General features: G+C 33.7%; 1 protein-coding gene across 18 annotated transcripts in view; it reads left to right on the top strand.

Moving 5' to 3' along the window:
* Positions 1 to 13041, top strand: part of ADGRL3 (adhesion G protein-coupled receptor L3) — a 794963-nt gene that overhangs the window by 720803 nt on the left and 61119 nt on the right. For all 18 annotated transcript variants that reach the window (XM_046656118.1, XM_046656110.1, XM_046656106.1 and 15 more), the window contains one exon: positions 6670 to 6795. In XM_046656118.1, the coding sequence (XP_046512074.1) occupies positions 6670 to 6795 (126 nt within the window). The remainder of the gene's footprint in view (positions 1 to 6669; positions 6796 to 13041) is intronic.

Below are 13041 nucleotides of genomic sequence, written 5' to 3'. Positions count from 1 at the left end.
TGATGACTCAGGCCTATACATGCAGGTTACAGAAAAGAAAAGAGGGTATATTAGAATGAATAGGTTGTAACCTAATGGATTAGAATTAACTTAGAAAAGAGGTTATGTTAGAATGGATGAATGTTCACCCCTCAAACTGCAGTTGCTTAACCTAATACATGTTTATTGTTTTCTCATGGCCCAGTTGATGGGGCTGCCCCATGGAGGGACACAGGCTGATGAAGCCTCAACCAACCTCAATATATGATTTCCACGTCACCTTGGGTGTTAACATCCAGCAGGCAGTCTGAGAAAGAGAGAGAGGATCTTGTATAAGAGGTCTGGAAGTGGCTTATATCACTTCTACTCACCTTCCATCAGATAAGACGCTATCAATGGTACCACCTAAACTTCAAGAAAAACTGAGAAACGTCCAGCTTTTTACCCCAGGAAGATGAGGAATTGGATGTTGCAAACAGCTAGCAGTCTACCACGTTTGATGAGGGTAAAAAGTAGGAGACATGAATGATGAGTAAGAAGAGACATGGAAGGAAGGAAGTGTCTGAGGAGAACGAAAATCACGATGATATAGTGAATGAAAGACAGGAGAAAATGTCCAAAAGTAGACAGTGGTCAGTATTGTAAAACACTTCAGAGAAGTCAGAAAGACTAGGCACTTGGGGAAAATTTCTAGATTTTGATAGAAGAGAGCTATCACTGAAGGTCAACAAAAATATATGTACAAAGATGGGAACGAAGTCAGGAAATTAAAGAAAATGGTAGCCTTGAGTCCAAATAACACTTTCACCACTATTAGCTCATCTCACCCTCAGGGTGTCCTCCCTGGGGAGCAGGAAGGGCCAAAATGTTCCCATTTGGCACATAAAGAAAGTGTGGCTCAGAGAAGGGGGCATGCCCATGGTCAACACCTGCTAGAACCCCATTCTCTTTGTGCTCTTCTGCCTTACGTAAATAAAGAAATATTGGACCATCATAATAGGTTACAATATCCTCAATTATAGTGAACCAGATTTACTTATTATCTTTATATATTAGCTGAAAATGTGGACTAACAAAATTTAAAATTTTAATGTTAATGTAGAAATTTTCTACAGAGCAGAACAGATATTTTGTACTTTATGCATAATTATTCTGGTTGTATTTTTTGTTAGCTAATACCTATTAGACTTTTCCCGATTATTATTTATATTTTTCTTATCTTACAAATACACATCACTGATATAATTAGGAATTATATTTGATACCCAGGTAGAGATATTGAACTTCACAATCCAAAAACAAGTCTAGAGTTTTTAGCATATTTAACATATTTAGCATAAGTGAAATTTTTTAAAATTTATGTCGTCAAGCTCAATTGTGTGATTTATTAGAACAGAATTCAGCAAACCACAGCTCATGGGCTAAATTTGTCCAGCTGCCTTTAATTTTTACAGCCAGTCAGCCAAAAATGGTTTTTACATTTTTAAATGATCACTTTAAAATTTAAAATAAGTGCATACACAGTATCCTTGGTTTTGCCTCTTGGCTCACAAAGCCTAAAATATTGACTGTCTGGTCTTTCATAAAAAAATTGCAAATCTCTGATTTAGAAGCTTACTGTTATGGTTTATAATAACAAGTAATAAGCATATTGTTCTTTCATCCATTCTGTGTTTTGAGTTTTTCAATTTTGGTGGCATTTTTATTGGGTGTCAAAAACATGTCTCAATATCAGAGAATATAGAGAACATGGAATTATTGTTCACTTTTTTTTTCCTACAATAAAACCAAGTACTTCTCTTGGAAATTGCAAAAATCACCTTAGGAGATTTTTCTTTTATTCTTTTTAATAAATTGAGATATAACTTTGCATAAGTTTAAGGTGTTACTATATGTTGATTTGCTTCACTAATATATTGTGAAATGATTACCACTATAGTGTTAGCTAATACCTCCATCACATAATTATCATTTCTTTTTTGTGGTGAGAGCATTTAAGATCTCATCCCATAGCAACATTCAAGTATACAATACAGTATTGTTAACTATAATCATCATCCTGTACATCAGATCCCCAGAACTTATTCATCTTATAGCTAGAAGTTTGTACCCTTTGACCAACATCTCCCTATTTCTCCTACTCCCCAACCTCAGTTAACCACCATTCTGCTCTATTTCTATGAGAGTTCGGCTTTTTTCAGAATCCACTTATTAGTGATATCACGCTAGTGATACTAGCATGTGACACTATCATGCTAATGATACTAGCATACATATTGGTGATAGTATTTATCTTTGTCTGATTTATTTCACTTGGCATAATACCCTCAAGTTCCATCCATGTTGTCGCAAATGGCGGGATTTCCTTCCTTCTTGTGACTGAATAATATTCCATTGTATACATGTACCACATCTTCTTTATCCATTCATCCATTGATGGACACTTTGATATTTCTATTTCTTGGCTATTGTGAATAATGCTGCAATGAGCATGGGAGTACAGATATCTCTTCGAGTTCCTGATTTCATTTCCTTTGGATATATGCCCCGAAGTGGGGTTGATGATATGGTAGTTTTATTTTCAATTTTGTGAGGAACCACTATGCTGTTTTCTATAATGGCTGTACCAATTTACATTCCCACCAACAGTGCACAAGGCATACCTTTTCTCCATATTCTCACCAGCGCTTGTTATCTCTTGTCTTCTTGATGACAGCCATTCTAACAGGTGTGAGGCGATATCTCATTGTGGCTTTTACTTATATTTCCGTGATTAGTGATGTTGAGCATCTTTTCATGTTGGCCATTTGTATGCCTCCTTAGGAAAGCTGTCTATTCATTTCCTCCATTTCCATCCATTTTTTATTTGGGTTATTTGGGGGGGGGTTGCTATTGAATTGTATGAGTTCCTTGTATATTTTGGATATATCAGAAATATGATATATCGGAAATATTACTTGCAAGTGTTTTCTTCCATTCTGTAGATTGCCTTTTCATTTTGTTGATTGTTTCTTTTACTGTGCAGAAGCTTTTTAGTTTGATGTAGTCCCACTTACTATTTTTCACTTTTGTTGCTTATGCTTTTCATGTCATATCCAAAATTCATTTCCAAGACCAATGTCCAGGAGCTTTTCCTTTATGTTTTCTTATAGGGAATCTTATGATTTCTGGTCTTATATTTCAGTCTTTAGCTCATTTTGAGTTAAATTTTGTGAGTGGTGTAAGATATGGGTCCAATTCATTCTTCTGCATGTGGTTAGCCAATTTTCCCAGCACCATTTGTTGAAGAGATTATCCTTTCCCCATTGAGTATTCTTGGTTCCCTTGTCAAATATTAGTTGACCACGTAAGGGTTTATTTCTGGACTTTCTATTCTGTTCCATTGGTCTATGTATCTATTTTCTTGCCAAGACCATACTGTTTTGATTACTTTAGCTTTATAGTGTAGTTTGAAATCAGGAAGTGTGATGCTTCCAGCTTTGTTCTTCTTTTTCAGGATTGCTTTAATTATTTGGGATCTTTTGTGGTTCTGTACACATTTTAGGGTTGTTTTTTCCTATGCCTGTGAAAAAATACCATTGGAATTTTGATAGAGGTTGCATTGAATTTATAGATAACTTTGGGTTGTGTGGACATTTTAACAATCTTAATTCTTTTAGGAGGTTTTTCTTAAGCCATCTGATTGAATTTCAATAATATGTCCATAATGTAGTTGCTCATATGTTTTGATTAGAGAATATGAAATATTCCATTTTTGAGATATTTTGGTTTATAGGGTTATTTGTTGATTAATTCAACTCATTAGCAGAAATCAAACTTTGAATTGTCAGTCCTTTTCTGGGTGTGGATTGCATGATTGTTTCACCAGTATTTCCACTGGTGACATTAAAGTTGTCACATTTTCTTTTGTTATGTGCTCAATTATGTGATACATCTCAGAGGGTTTCATAATTATTTTATTTCTGATAGAGAGTATAAAAGAAATACTCCATTGAAATAAGATATGTCTGATTGGGGTAAGATGGAGTATCATGTGAAAGAGTGGATTAGAATATGCACAAGATTGGGCAATCAAATAATTTTTATTGTAATCTAAGGAAAAATATCTCATACACATAATCCATGTTATTTTGCTTTCTTCTTTTTAAAACACATGCTTACCTTCTCAAATCTAATAAGAGAAAAATAAAGTCAGTAATGATTAAGTAAGTAATATAGCTAAATGTGCAATTTGGCATACTAGATATCTTGATTTGCTGGCTGTTTATATAATCGGTTCAGAACATTTAACCCCTGTTAGAAAATGTAGATAGTCCCTGATGAATACCTGTGTCTTATACAATTTTGCTGCCTTTGTAACAGGAGGTGGAGTGGTTCTCTTTCTCTCTTCCTTCTGTCTCTCTCTCCCCTAAAATATTTGTTTAGATTTAAGTCACTTCAGGAAAAAACACTTTCTCTTCTAAAAAGAAAAATATCACTTGTTGAGTACATTAAGAAAAACAAAGTAGGATGTAGGTTATAATCAAAGTTTAGGTTCTTGGAGATGCTTCGTAAATTCAGTACAAATTACTAAACTGTAATAATAGTGTTTACCTTTGGGTAGAGCTTATTTTAAGCTTTCTCAAATTCTGATTAAAGCCTTTGTCATTATTGTTTCCAAATACAGAGAAAATAAACTAATAGATTAATAATAATGCTAATAATATATAATGGCTTCTGTTGATCATATAGTAATGTCAGAAATGTGGCATCTTAGGAAGAGCTTTCAGATCATAGAACACCCATGAGCTTTGAATTTTTTCACATAAGCCACATTACTTAACCTTTCTAGTCTATCAGTTTACTTTCATTGCTTAACCTTTTCGGTGTTCTTACTGTAAAATGTAAGTAGTGATCATTTCGCAGAGTCTTTTTGAGGGAGCGCTTTAGCACAATTTCTGACAAATAGTGATTAAAAATTAGAAGTTTCTTCATTCCACCCTCCCAAACTCACACATATCAAGAACACATGCACAAGTAGGTAGACTTACTTCTTTTAAAAAATTAGCAAAATGTGAATTGGCTTGTAAACACTGAGGAAAGGTAATTATTTCTAATTATTGATAAATGTAGTGTAGAAGTGATTAGTTGGAGAACAGGTCAATATAATTTAAATATATTAAAGAATATGTTATTTTGGCATTCCAGATCAAAGAAAGGCCTCAAAGGTTAGCATAGCATGCCTCTGTTTTGCTCATGCTGTCCTGAACATCTAGAATGCCTTTTTCTCTCTGGTCTACCCTTTCTTTCAACTTCATCCTCTAAACTGACTAATTCCAACCTATCTTTTGAAGATTCTCTGAGAAATCCTCCTTGATTCCCCTACCTACTTCCAGCAGGCACTCCTTCTCCGTGCTTTCATTCACCTGATTCTGTGTTAGTGTTCCTATCATATAACAAGCATTCAATAAATGTGAGTTCTTCAAACAAATCTGAAATATTCTATCTCTGTACTGTATCTTTGATAGAGTGAACTTTACAATATTAAAATGTTTTAGTTTTGAACACTAATTTTAATGTCTCATTCACACTCCTTTTCTAAATAACATTCCTCAAAAAAGTATATATTTATGACTTTGTTTTAAGTAAAATTACCTTGGAACATTTCATTGTCACAAACTGTAGAAAGTACAAATTCATGTGAAATCAACACATAAAGAGCTGAGAATAACATATATACATGGTTATTTCATAATGAATATAAATTTGTGAATGTATAACAGATAAGATGTCCCAGAATGTATTTTTAGTTGATAAACACATTGTTGAGGGTTATTTTTGTTGATGTTGATAGTAGAAGAATGATTTAGGACAGTTACTGTTTATTTTTATATGTCTTGTTTGATTAAATGGGCAGTAATACAAATTTTAAACATGATAAAAGTTTTCCCAAAAATTGTTGATATATTTTCTTGCTTGAAAACGTCAATGAAAAAGTTTATCTCCTTTTTTCTTGTGATTTTATACTACAACCAGGATTAAGAATTTAATCAGCAATGCCATAAAGAAAAACAATCATGTTTCTCTGTGATTATTGAATAGAACTATTTTGAGGGAATAAATCAAAGGCATTTTGAATTTTATATTCTAAACTTTCAAATTTGACCTCTTTTAAGAGAAATACACTTCAAAGAAATATAGATTTAAAAGAAATACTTACCCCAATACATTCCTTTTCTCTGCCTTTAAGTATTCTCTTTCTCTCTTTCTCATTCTCTCTCCTTCTCTCCCTCCCTTTTCCATCTCCTCTTCTCTCTGTAATTTCCTCCCTAGACTTCTGCCTAAAGAACCATTGCACCAATAGGCTACTTCATATCCGATTTGTGAAGCTAAAACTAAAGTCTTGAAGAGTCTTAAGTTTTTGTTCTTTGAACTAAGACATAGTATCGTTATGGTGTGATTGGATGTGTGTGTGTGTGTGTGTGTGTGTGCGTGTTTTAAAAGACTCTAGTTATGCAAAATTTCAGGCTTGATGGTATGAATATCATTATTTTATATTATAAAATACATGCTGAACAGACTTTCTTGTATCCTTAGGGCAGGGAAATAATCATAGTAATTATCTAAAAATAAAACTCACATACCTTTTTTACCATAGTTCCTAGCTGAAATGAATTACTTGCTAACAGAAGTTAATATTTACTTGGCTAGGTACGAAAAGAGTATGGGAAATGCCTGCGAACGCATTGTTGTAGTGGCAAAAGTACAGAGAGTTCCATTGGCTCAGGGAAAACATCTGGTTCTCGAACTCCTGGACGTTACTCCACAGGCTCACAGGTAAGCAATATTTATTAATTAAAATGAAATATCTCTTACCTGTATTCTGTTACGAGTTGTTGGTCTTTCCTGATCTGAACTATTTTCTATCCCAGTGGTTAACACATCAAATTTGTGTTAATTTGATGTTGTTGTTGTTTTAGTGTATCTTAAATGGGAATAATTACGACAAATTTAAGAAACTAAATTCAATAATTTTATGGAATTTAGGATCTAAGTTTGCATAATAATTAATGATTTTATGTTATTCATAGTTGAATAAGTATAGAAGGTGAGGAAAGGAATTTGGCACTTCACCCAATATTCTAAGAAAGTAATATTTTATATCTATGATTCTTGAGTTATTACTTCTTTTAACCAGTGTAATAATTCTCTATCACATACTGAAAATATTTACTTATTAAATGGTATTAAATGGTATGTTTAGTAAAAACATTTATAACTCAACCATATTGTGTGCTGATAAGTTGAAGAGTAAGTCAGGGCAGTGAAGAAGAATCCCTGAGAGCATCATTGACTTAACTGGTCTAACTGCTACTCCCATCAGCCCAGCACTAGATGTAGTAGTTGCATCGTCCCTCACCAGGGAAATTGTAAACTTTTAGGTAACGTCTGCCATTTTTCCCAAGCCACAGTATCAGTCTAAAGATTATCAGGTAGAAATTTCAGCAACTCCTGGATGCTAAAATGAGCCAGTCAAACAAAAGACATAAGATTATGTGGGTCATGAATGAGTTTGGGTTCAGACTAGCAGACTAATATTTTTAAGATCGTGTGATTCAGTGGGAATAACAATCATGTATTCAGTGTTGTCAATTGACTTTTTCTGAAGAAGACCTGAATTTAAATTGACAAATAAAGTTATAAATCAAGAACTTAGTTTTTTCTTAACTGTTTTAGCTCAGCCTGTAAATCTAATTATTTTTTGTAAATCTGATTTTATATAGAATAAGAAAGATCATTTCATTTGTTCTTTGATTAATGCTTAATTGTGCTGTTAGCTTAATAGATTAAATTTCCCTAAACAATTCCGTTCATATTCTTAGACAATGAAATATCCTTATAAGCTTTAAATATCATTTACAAATTTAATATTTCTGATTCTCTCAAACACATCCACTGTCAGACTGGACAGTTATACACACCTAACAAGCACTTGAACAGCTCTTATAAACCAAAAATAATGAACAATGTTCTCATAAGCAAACACTTTTCTCAAACTAATGAAATCCTCTTTTATCTTAGAAATAAAACCACATATTTACTATCAATCTAGTCCTTCAAACTGAAAATTTAAAAACTAACGTATAACCATTGAACATATCAGACTATTTAAAGCTTAACAACCAAAATTATAATGATTGTGAAACTTATTCATAAATATAATGCACAGTTATTCATAATTTGAATTTAATTTATTTTATTATTTCTATCCCTTACTGAGATTGGAGAGTTGCCAATTAGGGGGAACAGATGTACCAACTCAGATTGGCTGAGATTTCTGAGTTTCGGATTAATAAATTTGCCAGTTAGAAATCTGAAATCTCCCATAAAAGTAGGGGCGTACCTGAATGATGCTTCCAGCATGAGCCCCTTATAATCCATGCCTTTATTTCCAACCTGATAATCCTCACCATCCTTATTTGTAATAAACTTTTCCACAACTTTTAAAATCGCAATTGCTAGGATTCTGTGCATCATCCAGACTTATTAGATCCTGCATGCTTTTCATAATACTGAGCTTATCAGCCATCATCCTGTAGTCATTTTATTAACATATGTCATTAATGAAGCAATAATATTTGGGAGTTTCATTTATTAAGTGACAACAGAGTTGTACAATGTTTAGCAATACTTCTGAGCTACGGGATAGGGCTTCAAGATAGGGAATGATTATGAATAATCATAAACTTGGTCTGTGGGTATACCTTGATTTGGATTCTAGCCTTGCTACAAACCAACTGTGACACAAAACAAGTTACTTAATCTCACTGACCCTCAGTTTTTCATCTGTAAAGTGGTGGTAATAATATTGATTTCTTATATTGCTTGAAAGCTTGAACTAATGTATACAAATACTTAGAACACATGGTAGGTGTTCAATAAATTGGAGCAACCACCACTTAATAGTGTCATCATTACAAAATTTAATTTCAGATCTATATTTTAAAGCTGTATTATATTTTTTCTTCACTTTTATAGTTGTAAGGTCACAATTCTAATCTTGGGGGAAAAAAGCCTTACATTGTTTACTTATGCTTAATATGACACTGATTCAGATTAACTATGACAATCCAATCCTGCATAAAGTGATAGTTCCTTAAATCTAGTGTATTTGTTTAAGTAAAAATAATAAAATGTATTTCACATTAACTGTGACCTTCTATAAACAAAGTCTAAAATACTCACTGATGTTAAAGTAAAGTTTGAGGAAAATGCATGCCTTTTTCACATCAGAGAACTTCTAAAATAACAACCCCTATATTTTTTACTTTTTACTGAGAAATATTGAGTGTCTCCTATATAATGCCAAGCCATCTTCTAAACTCTGGGGAGACAATGATTAAAAGACAGATAACTTCCCCTATGATCTGGGGCTTTCATTCTAGTAGCGGAAGGCAGGAAATTTATTAACACGTAAGTCAAGAGAAAATATCAGGTTATGAAAGCTGGTAGAGAACCAAATGTGGTGATATGATACAGAAAGTCCAGGTGGCTACTTGTAGTAAGTGCTGGAGAAAGACTGTTTTGGGAGATGACATTTACACCAAAATTCTGAGTCACAGGAAGTTGAGGGGAAGAGAATTCCAGGTGAAAAAACGTGTAATACAAAGTCCTTATGTTAAGGGAGAACTTGCAAAGTCAGGAATAGAAAGAATGTGATTGGCTAAAGTGAATGAGAGTGTGAATGGGAGATAAAGTCAAAGGAGAAGGCTAGAGACAGATCCATAGGTATTTGTAAGAGTATGCAAGTCTACATTTTATTTTGATTACTTTAGAAAGCCAGTGGGATAATTAAGAAAAGGAAGTGGCAGGATATTATCCACATGTAATAAAGATTATATGGCTACTATGTAGATAATGGAGGGACATGATTGGCAAGACTAAAAAGTGAAAATCCTCTCCACCTCTTGCTCCCCTATACTTACTTCCTGGTGCTAATCACTTATAAAAGATTAGTAATACCTATATTCACACAAACATAAATTCACAGAGCTGTGTATAGGGTTGTTGCATGTGTGTGTTTATAAAAACCATGGACTGAAGTATTGTCCTTCCCTCTGGGACCTTCCTTTGATTGTTCTGTCATTTATCTTTCATTTATTTTATTGACTTTTAGATGTATTTACTTCTATTATATGGTATTTGAAGCATAAAAAATATATGTAATGTCTATTAAATTGTGAAGCATAGTCATAAAATGAACACCTGAGAACTCAGCATCCGTCTTAGGAAATGGAACATTTTCCATGTATTTTCCTCTTCTTCAAACTTTCCCCTGGTCAATCCCTATGCCTCCCCACCAGAGAAAACCTCTGAACTTTTGTTCTTCATTTCCTTGACTTATTCTAATAGTTTCTTCACCTCCAAAAAAAGATATTTAGTATTCTTTTTTTAAACCTTTCTTTAAAATGGTGTCTTATTGGGCTGGCCCTGTGACCTAGTGGTTAAGTTCAGCAAGCTCCGCTTCAGTGGCCCAGGTTCAGTTCCCGAGTGTGGACCTACACCCCTCATTGGCAGCCATGCTGTGGTGGCTACCCACATACAAAATAGAGGAAGATTGGCAGTGGATATTAGCTCAGGGTGAATCATTCTCAGCAAAAAAAAATGGTGTCTTATTGGATGTAGTCTTCTGTGACTTACTTTATGTGCTCCCATATTCTAACGCTCCTCCTGGTTCATTCCATGAACATTTAAGTGTTGGTTCTGTGCCGCATACTATATACTTTTCCTTTGCCTGCAATACTTCACCCTTTCTCCTTTTCCTATTCAACTGTCATTTGATATAGTATAGTGAGTTGTTAACCTTGTAGCTCACTATCCAGATAACTAGATTCAAATATTGGTTATGCCACTTATTAGGTCTGTGACATTGAACATGTTAATCAACCACTGAAACTCAGTTTTCTAATGAATAAAAGGGTACCTACCTCATGGAATGCTTGTGAGGTTTCAGTGAATGAATACATGAAAAATACATGGTATAGACTCTAGAACATAGAATTAATAGAGATATTTAAATATTATATTTATATAATATATACTTTATATATACATATAATATTTACCATATTTAAATATTATATTTATATAATAAATACTTTATATATACATATAATATTTACCACATACGGGGCATTATTTCAGGTGTGTGATACATCAATGAACAGAAAAGACAAAATTTCTCTTTGTCTAGAGCCTCAAATCCAGTGCAGACATTAGACATTAAATATAAGAAATAACTACATAATAATAATATGCCATATTATAGAAGATGGTAATGACTTTGGGAGGAAAATAGCTGGGTTGGGTGGGTGGGATACAATTCTGAATAGGGTGATTAAGTTAGATTTCTTTAAGGAGAAAATATATGAGCAAAAATTTAAAGAGATGAAGGAGTTATCCATACCTGTATCTGGGGGAAGAGCACTCCAGGCACACGAAACAATTGTACCAAGTCTAAGGCAGAGACATGCTTGGCATGTTAAGGAATAGCAAGGGAGCAGGTGTGGCTAGCCCAGATAGGGGAGACTAATAGAACATGAGATAATGAGGGCAGCTCATATAAATGTCACCTATCAACAATCATAATTCCACCAACTCTCAGTTAACATGTTGCTTCTTCAGTGTAGTGTTCTCAGACTTCCTAGACAAGGACATGTCCCCTTATTATGTGCACTTAAAAACATTCTTTTAAATTATGTAGTATAACAAACATTAACAAAAGTACACAAAATATAGTGTATGACACAGTGATTTAACATCCCTCCTCAGGTCAAATATTAGAATATTGGGAGTATCTTAGAAACCCTTTGAACTTTTCTCAATGCTTCATCTTGAAACATAACCACTATGGGGACCGGCCCACTGGTGCAGCAGTTAAGTTCACACATTCCGCTTTGGCAGCCCGGGGTTCACCAGTTAGGATCCCAGGTGCAGACCTAGCAGCGCTTGTCAATCCATGCTGTGGCAGTCATCCCACGTATAAAACAGGGGAAGTTGGGCACAGATGTTAGCTCAGGGCTAGTCTTCCTCAAAAAAAACAAAAACAAACAAAAAGACATAACCACTATATTAGCTTTTAACAGTACATTTTGTTTTGTATGTGTTTGATACTTATTCACATGAAATCATCTAGGACATATTCTTTTGTTTTCTTCCTTTCCTCGGACATCTATGTTGCTTTTTAATTTTCATTGCTATACATTACTCTATAATTTATTCATCCATTCTACCATTGATGGCCATTTGGGTTGTTCATAGTTTTCATAATAATTAATGCTTCTATGGACATTTGTAGGCACTTTGTTGTACTTTTGCATTTATTTTTGTGATAATTTGATTAATCTGTCACTTACTAGTCTGGGAGCTCCATGCAGGCAAAGATGTTTTTGTGTTAGCCTTTCTCTTTTGTATTTGCTAGGTTAGTATTTGGCTTCAGTAGAGGCTAATTAATATTTTTAGTTAATTAATTAATTAACAAATACAACAAATGTGAGAGATTTGTCCCCAGCATTTCAGTTTGAAGTTTTGAAGTATTTCTCGATAGAAACATTCCTCCAATGCTCAGGAGCTATAATCCTGCACCAGTCTTCCTACTGTCCTTTTGTTTATGGGTTGTGCTGTGTGTGTGTGCATGTGTGTTTGCTGACCTATATAACAATATAGACAATATTTCTGAAGGATAAACATGTCCCAAGATTCATAAAACCAATTGTCTAATATTTTAGGGTTAGCTACTCCTATTATTTAAGGGGTTAGAACAGATTTGGAACCACATGACCCATTTGTGAGCTTGGTTTCACCATTAGCAGTAGTAACAGTTCTTATAACTATGTCGTTCTTCTGAAAAGATTTCGTTTCTTCCTCCCGAGATTAACACTTTTTTGATCCCTAATTCAATAAAATAGCAAAACAGAATAAACCAGAAAAAAAAATCTCCCCCAAAAGGAAAACTATTACCATTTTCTTGAATTATCTACCACTTAGAAAATTGAATTTGAGAATATGAACAATGATGTAAGA

The sequence above is a fragment of the Equus quagga genome, chromosome 3, assembly GCF_021613505.1.
Source record: "Equus quagga isolate Etosha38 chromosome 3, UCLA_HA_Equagga_1.0, whole genome shotgun sequence".
Lineage (NCBI taxonomy): Eukaryota > Metazoa > Chordata > Mammalia > Perissodactyla > Equidae > Equus > Equus quagga.
Note: the sequence above shows the minus strand (reverse complement) of the source record. Positions and strands in the feature narration are given on the sequence as shown.